The sequence below is a fragment of the Hyperolius riggenbachi genome, chromosome 4 (genome assembly GCF_040937935.1).
Source record: "Hyperolius riggenbachi isolate aHypRig1 chromosome 4, aHypRig1.pri, whole genome shotgun sequence".
Lineage (NCBI taxonomy): Eukaryota > Metazoa > Chordata > Amphibia > Anura > Hyperoliidae > Hyperolius > Hyperolius riggenbachi.
This window is the reverse complement of record NC_090649.1, coordinates 17,417,302-17,432,829: the sequence shown is the minus strand read 5'-3', so window position 1 is coordinate 17,432,829 and position 15,528 is coordinate 17,417,302. Positions and strand designations below refer to the sequence as shown.

General features: G+C 45.8%; 1 protein-coding gene across 1 annotated transcript in view; it reads left to right on the top strand.

Annotated features, from left to right (window-relative positions):
- The window catches only part of LOC137504562 (E3 ubiquitin-protein ligase RNF213-like), a 526,907-nt gene that overhangs the window by 456,867 nt on the left and 54,512 nt on the right, over positions 1-15,528 (top strand). The window contains exons 49-51 of the mRNA XM_068233144.1: positions 7,463-7,546; positions 11,692-11,872; positions 13,603-13,804. Coding sequence (XP_068089245.1) covers positions 7,463-7,546; positions 11,692-11,872; positions 13,603-13,804 — 467 coding nt within the window. The remainder of the gene's footprint in view (positions 1-7,462; positions 7,547-11,691; positions 11,873-13,602; positions 13,805-15,528) is intronic.

The window sequence follows — 15,528 nt, the reverse complement described above, 5'->3', positions numbered from 1 at the left end:
ACTTTTTCTTATGTTCTGCCTGTCTGCAAACACCTACAAGTTGCATTGCAATATGCATCCTCCCAGTGTACCACACTCCATATTCATTTCACCTGCTCTGCTTTCCTCACCTTACTCAGCTTCTCATGAACTGTTAGCTCTCCTGAAATCTCTCTCTCCCTCCAGTAGCTCAAAAACCTCACAAACATTTAAATCCCATTCACATTTGCTTACTCTCTCCCTCCTACTCTTACTTGCAGCGGGTGATATATCACCCAATCCTGGGCCACAGCCTGCTGCCAGACAAGCAGAATCAGAATCAGAATCAGAATCAGAATCAGATTTATTTCGCCAAATACAGCAAGCGCTGTATTCGGAATTAATTGTGGTACACATGGCATAACATAGTATAGTACAAGACACACGACACAGACAATTTAGAAAAACTGCAGTAATGCTGTACATGACAGAAACTAATGGTAAACATACAGAAACTGGGTAATGGTATACATACAGAAACTGGGTCGTCAGTTAGTAGTTCCTGCCGTGCAGGAGCAGACTACTAGTACTAATAGTCACAATAATGGTGGTGATGGTGGCCCCAGTACAGACCCCATGCAGTGAGAGCGAGGGCAGGCAGCAGCGAGAACTGTCCGAGAGACCCCGCTAGGGCCTGCCAGTAGGCGGCCCCGCCGCTGGAAGGTTGGAGTTAAGCAGCAGAACCGCTTTGGGAAAGAAGGTGTTTTTCCGTCTGGTGGTTTTGCATGGTATAGTCCTGTAGCGGCGGCCCAGGGGGAGGAGCTTGAAGTAGCGGCTGCCTGGGTGGGAGGGGTCACGGGAAATCACAGTGGCCCTCTTCAGCATCCTCGCGGAGTGGAGGAGATCAAGAGGTGGAAGAGGAGATCCGATGATTCTCTCTGCGTCAGCTATGACTCTCTGCAGTTTGTTTTTGTCGCTGGCCGTTGCGCCCGCATGCCAGACGATGATTGAGGAGCAGAGGATGGATTCTATAGTGGCAGTATAGAAACTGGTCAGCAGTTCCCTGGGCATGCCGAATCTCTTCAGTTGTCGCAGGAAGAACAATCTCTGCTGAGATTTCTTCTGTATATTGGAAGTGTTCTGCCCCCATTTCAGATTGTTAGTGAGGGTTGTGCCGAGGAACCGCACGGATGTAACCCTAGTGACTTCGGTACCCCCAATGAGGACAGGTGGGAGGGGGGGAGGGTTCCTCCTGAAGTCTACGACTTCCCCTGCTGATCTGCTTCATACACTTCACAGCCCTCTGTCCACAAATAACCTCAACACCCATCCTCGCTCCAACCTTATTTCCATCCACAGGGCCGGCCTTAGGTTTCACTGCGCCCTAAACGAAACCTGATTTTTGTGCCCCCCCTTCATCCTCTTCACTAATGTGCGCACACACGCACACACACAGGCCCATATGCAATTCACCTTTTCTCCTGAGATATCTCCTAGGACAGTGGTTAGCAACCTATTTGACGCTGTGACACATCATGCCAAATGCTCAGATCTCTGACACTTCACATATGTATAATAGGAAAAATACTTTTAATAACCACGAATGGATGGAAAGGATGAATTATCCTGAATATACTTAGCAATAAAGGCTAGAACCTTTCAGGAATATTATTAAAAACAATCAGTGGGACAGTTATCCTCCTCCCCCCCCCCCCCCCCCGCCCCCATTTACAATGATAGCACAGCACCAACAATTTGCACCACGCGTTATAGCCGCAGTGCGCCCCCCCAAAAAAAACACCCCCCGATCTCATGTGTAGGTGCCCTCAATATAGGTTGCCAAGCATAGGTGCCCCCAGTATAGTCAGTTGAAGGTCTTCATCACCCCCATAGGTAGCCAGGCATAGGTGCCTCCAGTATAGGTAGCCATGTGTTGGTGCCCTCAGTAAAGGTAGCCAGCTATAGGTGCCTCCAGTATAGGAAATCAGGTGTAGGTGCTCTCAGTATAGGTAACCAGCTATTAGGCGCCCCCTTGGAAGCCGGCGCCCTGTGCGACCGCTCTGGTCGCACAGGTTAAAGGCCGGCTATGTCCATCCATCCCACCCACAAACACATACTCCCCCTACCCTGCGGTCTCTGGAATGCCAGATCCGTCCGCAACAAACTTACAGCAGTCCACGACCTCTTCCTCTCCAAATCCCTCACCATCCTCGCACTCACTGAGACATGGCTCACCCCCTCTGACTCTGCCGCAGAGGCTGTCCTCTCCTACGGGGGGCTTCACCTCAGTCACACCCCCAGACCAGACAACAGGACCGGGGGAGGGGTGGGTCTGCTCCTCTCCCCATCCTGCACCTTCCGTGTCCTCACACCACCTACCTCCCTACAATTCACATAATTCGAGGCCCACACCATCCGCCTCTACCACCCCCTCCCTGCCATTGTTGCGGTCTTAAACCGTCCTCTGGGTTCCACCCCACAATTTCTCGATGACCTTGCCTCCTGGCTCCCTCACATCCTCTCCTCTGACCTCCCCACCATCATCCTTGGGGATTTCAATATTCCCATCGAAGCCCAGAACTTCGCTGTGACCCGGCTACTCACCATTGCCAACTCACTTGGACTAGTACAACACACCAACACCCCCACTCACACTGCAGGTCACACTCTCGACCTTATATTCACTAAATCCACCACCATTGCAGACCTTGACATTGCACCCTTTCCACCCTCAGACCATCACCTTCTCACCTTTAACCTCCTCACGAAAGGCACCTCCAAACTGCCCGCCAACCCACCTAGTCGATGGCAGCGAGACCTACGCAAGCTCAACCCTAGTGTCCTTGCTGACCCCCTCCTTGCCCTCTCCTCCACTATCCCCAATCTAACATGTCCTAATCTTGCTGCAGCTCAGTATCGCCAAACTCTCTCATCAGCCCTAGAGAAAGCTGCTCCACCAATATTTCGCCGCAACCGTCCCCCTAACCCCCAGCCCTGGCACACTACCCATACTCGCAACCTCCAGAGGAAAACACGTGCCACTGAACGGAAGTGGAGGAAAACTAGACTTAACCAGGATTTCCTACAGTAAAAGACCAACCTGCTGCAGTTCCACACTACCCTTGCTCATGCGAAGCAGGAATACTTTACCAAGCTCATCGGAGCACAAGCTTCCAACCCCCGGCGTCTTTTTGCCACTTTCAACTCCCTGCTTAAACCCACCCCCCACCCTCCGTTTCCTCCCTCTCTGCCACAGATTTAGCCACCCACTTCACCAACAAAATTGTCTCCATCCGCCAGGAAATATCCAATCTCAAATCTTCACCTCCCACCCCTCCCAACCAGCACCTCCTCCACCCTATCCTCCCCTCACATCCTTCTGTCCTACTACCACCGAGGAAGTCATCCATCTACTGCAGACTTCCCATACCACTACTTCCCCCCCCTTGACCCCATCCCTTCTGATTTACTCCAGCCTCACTTAACAGAATTGGCCCCAGTCCTCACTACCCTGTTCAACCTCTCCCTATCCACAGGCCCCTTTCACTCAGACTTCAAGCAGGCCACTGTACTACCCCTGCTTAGGAAACCCTCCCTCGACCCCTCGCTACCCTCCAGCTACCGTCCTATCTCCCTCCTCCCCTTTGCCTCAAAACTCCTTGAGCGTCTGGTTCACAAACGCCTGACCCAGTTCCTCAATGCCAACTCACTGCTAGACCCACTGCAATCTGGATTTCGGCCTGCCCACTCAACCGAAACTGCTCTCACCAAAGTGGTCAATGACCTTGCCTTAGCTAAAGCTGAAGGTAAATACTCCATTCTCCTCCTCCTTGACCTTTCAGCAGCGTTTGACACAGTAGATCATTCCCTACTCCTCCAGTCCCTCCAGTCCATGGGCATTCACGATCTTGCCCTGTCCTGGCTTTCATCCTACCTCTCCAACCGCTCCTTCACGACCGCCTTCAATGAGTCCTCGTCCACTCCCAACCACCTCTCGGTGGGAGTCTCCCAAGGTTCAGTCCTTGGCCCCCTACTGTTCACCCTATACACATCCTCCATTGGCAAGGTTATCTCCTCCATGGGTTTTAACTATCATCTGTATGCTGATGACACCCAGATCTACCTCCACACCCCTGACATATTCACCACTACCATGGACAAGGTCTCCTCCTGTCTATCAGCCATCTCCTCCTGGATGTCCGCTAGGTTCCTGAAACTAAACCTAGACAAAACGGAATTTATGATCTTTCCACCCCGGACATCCATAAACCTCCCAGATGTGCATGTCACTGTTAACCACACTACCATTCACCCTACCTCTCAAGCCCGCTGTCTGGGTGTCGCCCTGGACTCCGCACTCTCCTTCACTCCCCACATCCAAAACCTCACAAAGTCCTGCAACTTCCACCTTCGTAACATCTGTAAGATTCGCCCTTTCCTGACCTCTGCCACCACCAAACTCCTCATCCATGCCCTCATAATTTCCCGCCTTGACTACTGCAATGCCCTGCTGTCTGGTCTCCCTATGACCCGAACAGCCCCATTGCAGTCCATCATGAATGCGGCAGCCAGAATTATCCACTGCTCCCATCGCTCCACCACGGCGGATCCCCTCCGTGAATCCCTCCACTGGCTTCATATCCAGTCCAGAATCAGATTCAAGATACTGTGTCTGACCTACAAATCTGTCCACAAAACCTGTCCAACCTACATTTCACTCCGCTCTTCGCCTAACCGCCCCCCCCCCCCCCGCATCATCCAGTCCCATGCACGCCTCCAGGACTTCTCAAGAGCTGCTCCAACACTATGGAACTCCCTGCCTCCACCCATTAGGGCAGCCCCCTCCTTCAACATCTTCAAGAAAGCCCTCAAAACTCACCTTTTCACTCTGGCCTACTACCCCTCACAAGTGCTCTAAACCCACAGCTGAACTCTGGTCCCCTAGTGATTAAACCCGGCAGTTGAACTCTGGTCTCCTACCTCTCGTGTCCCTACCTCTCCCTCTAGATTGTAAGCCTTTGGGCAGGGTGCTCCTCCTTTTGTGTCCTACCTGATCATGCACCTCCATTACTGTGAACCCATCCTATGGATCTGAGTGAACCTAACTTGCCTAATCTCCATGCTCCCCTCCAGTGACTAAGCATTACCTTGTACTCATACTGTGCTGCGTTATCTGGTCTTTCTTGTATTCAGGTTTTGTCATTTTGCTGTATGTCACCCCTAAATATTGTATGTATCCCTATTTATTGTCCAACGCTGCGTAATATGTTGGCGCTTTATAAATACAATAAATAAATAACAAATAAATAAATAGAGTCACCAATCTCCATCAACGTACCCAATCAGGCCATTCTTCCCAGTTGATGGCAGTCTCAGTTTGAAGTGCATTGTGTTCTTCAAGAAGCATACCATTCCAGTCCATCTGACTTGGTTGAGACACTTTTTCTGCATAGGAATTCTATTGCTGTAGCAATGTCCATTGTGGCTATGTAGAGTAGTTTTCCTATGGCTTTTTTGAACTGACAATTGTTTGGCAGTATACCACATTGATCATTCATTTCCTTCAGGTAATTTGTTTGCATAGGAGAGTTGGCTGGTTTGGCATCTTTCATCCCAAAAGTTTATCAACCACTGGAGCAAATGTCATAGTCTTCTCCATATTTTTGAGATGATCCCTTGGCTACTAGCTTTGCTTTATACCTCTCAACTGTACCATCCATGTTATACTTTATTTTAAAAGTCCACTTACAGCCTATAGCTCTTTTGTTAGCTGGTAGTTCTGTTAGTTTCCAGGCTTGGTTATTAACCAGAGAAGTAATGTCTTCTTCAGCTACCTTTATCCAATCATTGGCTTTGCTTTCTGGGAGATGAGCTATGTCATCCCAGGATGTTGGTTCATGTTTGTGGGCTATATTCCCCTTGTAGGAAATTCTGATAGGTGGGTTGCTTTTATTTTCTCACATTGAATACCTTGGTTCTGTGTCTGGACTTGTTTGTACGTCTACATCTGTGATGTTTGATTCAGTGCTTACTTCAACTTCCTGTTCTGTAGGTGCACTGGTTAACTGCTCAGGACCATTGTTTGTTTCTATAGTAGGTTTGGGTGAAATCATCACACCGTTTCTCAGGTTTCGTCTATTCAGTTGTTGTCTGCTGTGAGGGTGCCTGTGACCTTGTCATCTGTGCCACACGTGAATGCAATTATTACGTCCAGGTGTGCAATTGTTGCTTAATTGTGTCACGTTCCTATAGGTACTTACCCACTCTGGCCATTGAAATCATGTCTTCTCCATGCTGGATAGTGCACTGGTCACCTTGGAATTTTGTGATCAATCTTTGCTTGTCAGTCTCCTGATTGATAAGAGTCCACCATTTAGTTTGGGAACATATAACACATCTGTCACTGGTATAACTAGACTTTGACCATCTGCATTGTGACGTATAATCTTGCCATGACCAATACCTTCAGCTATAGTGCTGCTCCCGTCAGCAAGGTAGATAAACTCTTTATTACTTGGATCAAGTTCTGCAAAGAAATGTATGTCACTTGTCATGTGACTCGTTGCTCCTGAATCTATTTACCACTTCTGGACTGCTGGAGTGACTGTTGTTTTAAATGTTCCTATCTGTTATCATTTACTGGAGTTCTCACTGATTGTTTAGGGTTCCTTGAGAATCTTTTCTTCTGCACTGCTCTTCATATTGAACAATTTTTCTAAAAGTGTCCAAACATGCTTCATTCTATTTTCTGTGTGATTTTGACTCAGACAGGAAGTGACTACAGTGTGACCCTCAATGATAAAAAATTACAACTATAAAACACTTTCCTAGCAGAAAATGGCTTCTGACAGCACGAAAGAGATAAAAAGGGTCAATGGTTCATAGATTTTTAGCTCTGGCATACTTCAATGAATGTGTAATTGAGCAAAAACAATAAAACAGTTAAAACTTAAAAAAGTAGATTTAAACATAAAATAAAACTGTGCAATATCTTAAAAAGTAATTTATAAGAGAAGGAAGATAGATACAATTGTTTATTTAATTGGTTAATTTTCGCTTCGGGTGTCCTTTAACAAATTCTAGTGTCAGTTTTGCTTCGGGTCTGGTCTGCAGAGCATTAATCAGTGAATTTGTATGATTCAGGTAAGCTACAGCAATATGGCTGACGTGGCTGTCTTTTACATCCTCCCAATTAAGTTGTGCCACTACTTTTAGCATTACATTTATATGCTCCTGCAGGTCTGTTTCTTTGCTTGGTCTCATTTGAGGGTTTTCTTTGTAGGAATAGCTTGCTGTTTAAACTGGATCTGATGTGTAGAGTAAACAGTATAAAGTATAGACCGTAACAGTAAGCACATAGCAATGATCAGATCTGATTTACAAGTCATGAAAGGTCACACAGAAATGCATGAATGTGACAGCAGAGCTGGTGTACCGGGTACAACGTTGTATCTTTGTAAGAGCAGGTTAGGAAATTATATTGTTATTTCTGTTTTGTTTCTAGGTGGCACTCCAAATGATTTTGAGAAGCTTATTAAAGAATATATCCTCACTTGGAATCATCTGCGGGTTTCCCTGAAAACTAATGGTGAGTAACAGAGACAAGTGGTGAGAAGTCACTATTTAGTTATGGTTTTGGTTATAAAATTATCTGTGGGGGTTATTATAGTAACAATAAAATGTGGTAATCCATTGTAGCTGGCAACGTTCAGGGTACGCAAACGGAAGGACCAATACTGGGGAAAGGAGAAAATGGGTTAAAATGTAACTTCAAGGGCCTGTTTCCACTAGGTGTAATGCATTTTTTCGGCATGCCTTTAATTGTGGGAAGAAAAATTTTCTCGGACATCTATTTTCTATGTGATGATTGTTAATTACCTCGACGCATTTAAAGATTTGCATCAAAATTTGCATACGATAACATGGCAATTCACATATGGAATATGCATGTGAATATCTCTAATATCCATGTGGAAACCCAGCCTTACGTAGCCCAGTTTATCTAACCTACCCTGGTAAGTAAAGGTGCCCATGGACCTAACGATTCTGGGCAGATTCGACAAGAAGACAAATTTATCCTAATCGAATCTGATTAGAGATAAATTTGTCTCTTGTCAAAGCTCCCCATACACTACAGGCCGATTCCCGTCCGATTTCAGCATGAAATCTTCAGGGAATCGGCTAAGAACCGCCCGTCCGCACCGCCGCTGCCCCAATGTATAAATATGCCCCCCCAATGTGTGCATTTATACGTTACCTGTCCTGTAGCAGCCTCTGCGCCGTAACCATCCATCTCGCCAGGTTCCGCATACACAGTTACACATTAGCGGTGCTTAGCGTCTGACGTCAGATGCATATGCGGCGCTAGCGTGTATGTGGCTGCTCGGCGAGATGGACAGACATCGCGTGGAGGCAGCTACAGGACAGGTAACGTATAATGCACACCTACATTGCGGCAGCAGCGGCAATGTAGTTAGTTGTTTCTTCGCTCGTTCTCATACCGCCGCACACCTGACCAACCAACTTCGGCCGACGTCTTGCAGCATACGGGATCGACTGTGCGACCAATTTCCATCTCAACATTGGTTGCTTTCAAATAATCAAAAGAAAAAGTAGTCCCTCTTCTACATCAAGTAGGTATATCATGACTCAGAACCACAGCAGTACTCAAAATTGTATCACTTTATTAAACATCAATCATGTTAAAAACAATTAAAACCAAAAAGGGGCCCCCTGGCCTCTTGCCATCCACAATTCTCTCCATTTATAGATAAATATGATAAATAGTCATAGAATCCACTGCATTGGCATGTTTCCCAGAGACCATCAGTTAATTGATCCAAACAAGTGTGTAGCCCACCATCAGGGTCAAACAATCATCATAATAAAGGTTGGGTACTGGATCAATACTGCTGGTATCAATGGGAATCTGATTGATATAAAACTGGTATGAATAAGTGACAAACAATTAAAAATAGCAATATAAATATAAAGTGCTGGTGCTTATATAGGGTGAAAACAGGGTTTCCACGTGTGAATGCTAGTATGTGGTGTTGAGAATGTGTGATAGTCAGAAAAAGACCATGAAACACATTAGCCTGTGCTAGATAATAGAAAATAGAAAAGTCCAGGGCATAGTGAAAAATGAAAAAAGAAACCACGTGAGAAGATCAAGCCAGCAAAGTTCTGTGTAATTAGTTCATCAATAATTTGCCAAGCAGAGCTTACCCAGGTAAGAGGAGAAGGATGGGGCCGTGGGGATCCGGATCCGACCGGTTGCGCCGAAGCTACCTCAGGGATATTGATTTCCTGCCTCATTGCTGCTTAAATACTCTAAAGTGATAGGAGACGCGGCCGCGTCATCGGCGTGACCTGGCGCGCCGTCGCCATAGCGACCGCGCTGCCGTGTCCGCCCCTCAAGCTACGGAAAGCTACTGGGTTCTGAATAGATGAAAAGGCACATTGGAGTATATGGAATGGTCTCTCTAGAGACCTCTTGTGGAGAGATAGAGATGAATCATAATAAAAGGAGGTAAATCTCTGCGAGTGAGCACCAGAGACATCTAGTGGATGTTCAAAGAAATACATCATGTCATAAATACCAGTAAGAAGGTAGGCAAATAAAATGCCAATATATCAAGACTGAAATAGTTGGAAAATATAGAATATAGTGGTTAAATCAATAGTATTGGATAAACATTTCTACTCAGAAATATCAACACTGTTCTCAAAGATAAATGAAAAAGGCCCACATAAAGGAATATATACATCTGCGAAAAAACAAAAAAGAGTTCTCATAAAGTTTTCCCCACTATCACATCCCAACAGAAGGAAGTATGGAAAATGATGCAAAATTTCTCATTCTTCTTTATCCCGCCTCCGGGTCCAATGAAGGGGACCTTGTACCAGATCTAGCTGTCTGTGTCACCAAGAAGGTACTGTAAATCAAACAAAAAAGGGGGGGACACAGTCCCATTAATGGCCAAACTCAAGAATACCACAAAAACATCTCCTAAATTGCACAGGGCCAGATCATCTCCCCCAAAAAGGGGACCAAAGAATCTTATTAGAGTATTTATTTACAGAGATAAGAGGAAAGAAAGGAGAACAACAAATACGGGTGATGCAATTAACAATCCCATGTCACCAAAGAGTGATAAGATTAGTCAGACCCCCCTCACCTCGGGGTCCTAGAAATATGATAAAGATGATAGTACTTGTAAAAAGTCAGATCTCCTCACCTTGAGATCACAGAAGAAATATATTTTCCAACTATTTCAGTCTTGATATATTGGCATTTTATTTGCCTACCTTCTTACTGGTATTTATGACATGATGTATTTCTTTGAACATCCACTAGATGTCTCTGGTGCTCACTCGCAGAGATTTACCTCCTTTTATTATGATTCATCTCTATCTCTCCACAAGAGGTCTCTAGAGAGACCATTCCATATACTCCAATGTGCCTTTTCATCTATTCAGAACCCAGTAGCTTTCCGTAGCTTGAGGGGCGGACACGGCAGCGCGGTCGCTATGGCGACGGCACGCCAGGTCACGCCGATGACGCGGCCGCGTCTCCTATCACTTTAGAGTATTTAAGCAGCAATGAGGCAGGAAATCAATATCCCTGAGGTAGCTTCGGCGCAACCGGTCGGATCCGGATCCCCACGGCCCCATCCTTCTCCTCTTACCTGGGTAAGCTCTGCTTGGCAAATTATTGATGAACTAATTACACAGAACTTTGCTGGCTTGATCTTCTCACGTGGTTTCTTTTTTCATTTTTCACTATGCCCTGGACTTTTCTATTTTCTATTATCTAGCACAGGCTAATGTGTTTCATGGTCTTTTTCTGACTATCACACATTCTCAACACCACATACTAGCATTCACACGTGGAAACCCTGTTTTCACCCTATATAAGCACCAGCACTTTATATTTATATTGCTATTTTTAATTGTTTGTCACTTATTCATACCAGTTTTATATCAATCAGATTCCCATTGATACCAGCAGTATTGATCCAGTACCCAACCTTTATTATGATGATTGTTTGACCCTGATGGTGGGCTACACACTTGTTTGGATCAATTAACTGATGGTCTCTGGGAAACATGCCAATGCAGTGGATTCTATGACTATTTATCATATTTATCTATAAATGGAGAGAATTGTGGATGGCAAGAGGCCAGGGGGCCCCTTTTTGGTTTTAATTGTTTTTAACATGATTGATGTTTAATAAAGTGATACAATTTTGAGTACTGCTGTGGTTCTGAGTCATGATATACCTACTTGATGTAGAAGAGGGACTACTTTTTCTTTTGATTATTTGATTATACTTTCATTGGGTCGGTGACCCTAGTCCTGATTTGTAATATTTATACCTTTATCTAGGTAAGCTGTCAGTGGAATTGACTGGACAGCCTTGTTGGGGCTCATTTTGTTTTAGTTGTTAACATGAACATTGGTTGCTTTGTCGGTTGGACATGCACTAGGTGGCACCAATTTTCATCCAATTCAATTATAATAATCGAATGGTCAATGGGCCACCAAGTCATCTGATGTATGGCCACCTTAAGACCTTCCATCCCTTTCATCAGTTTTGATGATTGTCTCTGCACCTGCTCCATAACTGCATTGTGTCTCCTGTAAGTGAGAGTAGATTTTCTATATGGCTCATTGCGTGTCTACAGCCTGACCATACTTCATCCCTTCTATGTTTGTGAACATTGCAGGTGAAATAAAGCTTCCAGAAGGCGCGTGTGATGAGGTCCTCACCCGGGACAGCGACTTTGAGTTACTCCTCCCTCGCAGACATGGGCGGGGTCTGGCTGCTACCGCCCTCACCAGCTACCTCATATCGCTGCACAACGACTTCATCTATGAGCTGGAAAGATACACCAAATGTGAACAAACGTATGTTCTGCTTTTATTCTGCTTCATTAGCAATCGTTGTTAGGCCTGGTGTAGATTACATATGGTGAATGAGATGCAAATAAGTTGGGCTAAAAATCAAATTTTATGTAAATGATATGCAGCTTGAAATTAGACCAATCAGAATAACTTCCTGCCTATTTTTACTGGTCCAAGTCCAGGCTGCATAATGAACACAAAATTTGATTTTTAGGTCAACTCATTTGCATCTCATTGACCATCTGTAGTGTAGATAGAAAGTACAAGATAACCCTGTTAGATACTTAAAAAACAAACATACAAACAAAACCAAAGTGTAATATATATACGATGTGTGGACCACTAGACAGCAATAAATTGCATGGGAGAGGATGGGCCTCTAAAGACCAGAAAATTGTATGGGAGAGGGAGGGAGGACCACTGGACACCAGGGAGGGGAGGGAGGAAGAACCACTGTAGACAAAGGAATAGTATGTGGGAGAGAGGACCACTGGGCACCAATGGTCTGTATAAGGGAGATATGGAGGAGGACCACTGGACACCTGGAAATTATATGTGGGAGGGAGAACCACTAGACAAAAAAACAGGAAACTGTATGGGTGGGTGGGTGGGGGGCAGGGACGGATCTAGACCAAGTTGCCCCAAGTTGCGCCTGGGGAAAGGTCAGGTTTTGGCGCCTAAACTGCCATTCCCCATCCACATTTTGCCGCCTTTTTAAGAATTCAACAAACTGCGCCTGGTGCAAGAGACCCGCTTGCCCCCCCCCCCCCCCTAGATCCGTCCCTGGTGGGGGGGGGGGGAGTTGGCAGCAGGGCTAAGCAAATGTCTACAGGGCTAAGCAATGTGTACAGAGCCCAGGGTGCTGCCAGCCCCCCATTCACCCTCAGGTCCCCTCTGCACTTTATTGTATTTTCCGGGGCGCATGCACAATTTTGGGTAGCATAGCGACTCACCTGTCCCGGCTGGTGTCCTCCATCAGTCCATGCACTCCTGTCTTCATCTCTCTGGCTGTATGTTCTCAGTGACCCAGAACCATGTTATTATGTAATAATGTGCGCTGGGTCATGGAGAAGAGGTGCTCTTGTGAGGATGAAGACAGAAGTGCACAGACTAGTGGAATAATGCTAAAAATGGGACAGGTGAGTCACTATACTTACAAAATCTCTGCAGGGGTTCTGGGCACCAAAATACAGTTGGGGGGAGACCTGGGCAAGCTCAGAAGGATGACGGGGTGGTATTTATCTAAATAAAATGCCCCTAATGCTGCTTAGGGGTGGGTGTTAGGCGGCCCCTAGAATAATTTTTCTACCCCATTTTAAGTCAAACCAGCCCTAAGAGGGCGAACTTCTAGATAGCACGGAGCTATGTGGGCAAGGCTCATTTGATACCAGTGCTGTCCGTATTTATATATTGCAACTGACTCCTTGCTGGTCCTTATCTCAAGCATTAACACATGCAGGAGGTGTATTGGAAAACTATTGTTTTGGCAGGGTACAGTATTTACTCAAAATGTCTACTAGACCCTAGTTTGGCCTGATCTCAGTACATTTCAGGCTTACAATATAAAAAAAATAAATAAATACTACTTTTGAAAAGGAAATCCAGTCAGAAATTAAAGGCCCGGGAGGTTAATGCTGTAGGTATCACAGACCTGCTTCTGAAGAATGTGTGGGTCCTGTTAACAAGTAGCCCCCTTACTGCGCCTACATCACACTCCATTTCTCTTTGTGTAGGTATTCCATTACAGCATCAGAAGTGGTGGACTTGCATGTGATCACTTATGACATGGAGAGGGATCTGATGCCAATAATCTTATCCAGCTGCCATTATAGTCTGGAGGGTGGCAAGGAGACACTGCAAGACATGGACTTCCCAAAGATCCAACGCCAAATCGCTTCCCGCTTATTCCAAGGGAAACCAAAGATCACCTTGGCTGTAAGTAAAGCAGATTTTTCTTTGAGCCGTCCCCTCCTATCCCATGTACATCAGTGCTGCTCATCAGGATTCCGGATATCCGGGTAACCCTGAAAATCCGAACTTTTTCAGCTATCCACCCGGATTCGGATTCCGGATACCTGGGCCAAAATCCGGATAGCTATCCGCTAATAATTGGCTGGGCTATGCGGATATCCGTGGATATTACGGATATCCACGGATATCTGACCATTGAAATACTGTAAGAGGTCCAGGACATTGTGGGAGCCAATCAGAGGGCTCCCAGCAGAAACCCCAGCAACCAATCACAGAGGGGAACCCTGGCCAGCCCCACCTGACCTAATTGAGCCAATCAGAAGGCTCCCAGCCTAAACCCTGGCGCCCAATCACAGAGAGGAACACTGGCCAGCCCCCCTGTATAATAAGGAGGGCTACCATGATGAGACATATTGTCCTGGTTTGCTGAATGCACACTGAGAGACATGCTCCAGTGCTGCTGGCCTAGCAAGTGCTTACACAGTGATATAACCTAAAGCTGTTAGTGATTAACTCATTCACTATGTACACCATTGTTAAATCGCTAATTAGCTTGATTGATGTCATTGTCTGACAGTCAGAATGTGTGCTGTGCTCCATTGCTGGCTGCTGGCCTAGCAGGGCTGTCTACACACACAGTGTTCAGTGATTAATTAGCTTGATGTCATTGTCTGACAGTCAGAGTGTGTGCTGCAGGCAGCTGCTATGTGTCTGTGTGTAGTGTCACTAGTGTGCACAGATCAGGCCAGCTGCTGCTAGCCTTAGCTACAGTGTAGGTTAGGTTAGGGAATAGGATTACTGTGTTATTGTGTAGTTAGTACTGTAGTACTGCAGTCAGTGCTAGTTAGTTAGAGTAGAGTACTACTGTGTTAGCTTACTACAGAACTGCTGTGCTGCTGAGCAGTGCCAGTGTGACGATAAGTGTACACTAGTGTCTTCTCCTCTGCTGTCTGTCACTTGGCACCTTGCACTTTGCACCTTGCACCTTGCACTTTGCACCTTGCACCTTGCACTTTGCACCTTGCACTTGGCATTTTGACAGCCATTTTTTTTGAGGGGGGGGGGGGATTTTAAGTCCCCACCATCAATTAGTGTTCCCCTTTACAAAATAATGATGCTACATGCCTCATATACCCTAGAAAAAGTTTTTAAAGCAATTTAAAGGCCATTTCCGGTTTTCAATCCGGATATCCATCCCGAATTCGGATTGGAAATTTTTTGATCCAGATATCCGACCCGGATCGGATAGAGGGGTATCCGGATCCAAATTAGTTCCAGATAGTGAAAAGTGGTATCCGAGCAGCACTAATTGTACATATAACCTTCCACTCTTCCAAACATATACAGTACATCACTCACTTTACAATGTCAGAACTCCACCTCATTCAGGTGCCACCCAGCAGTGCCTTAATACCTCCCTTTTCCTGTAACATGAAAATGTCTAAAGAAGAGTAGCTTCCAGCCCACCCAAACATATGCAGACCATATCTCACAATTGTGACAGGAGAGGAGACACAAACTACTGCAGGGAGATCTTACCATTGTGGGAGGGGAGGAGACACAAACTACTGCAGGGAGATTTTACCATTGTGGGAGGGGAGGAGACACAAACTACTGCAGGGAGATCTTACCATTGTGGGAGGGGAGGAGACACAAACTACTGCAGGGAGATCTTACCATTGTGGGAG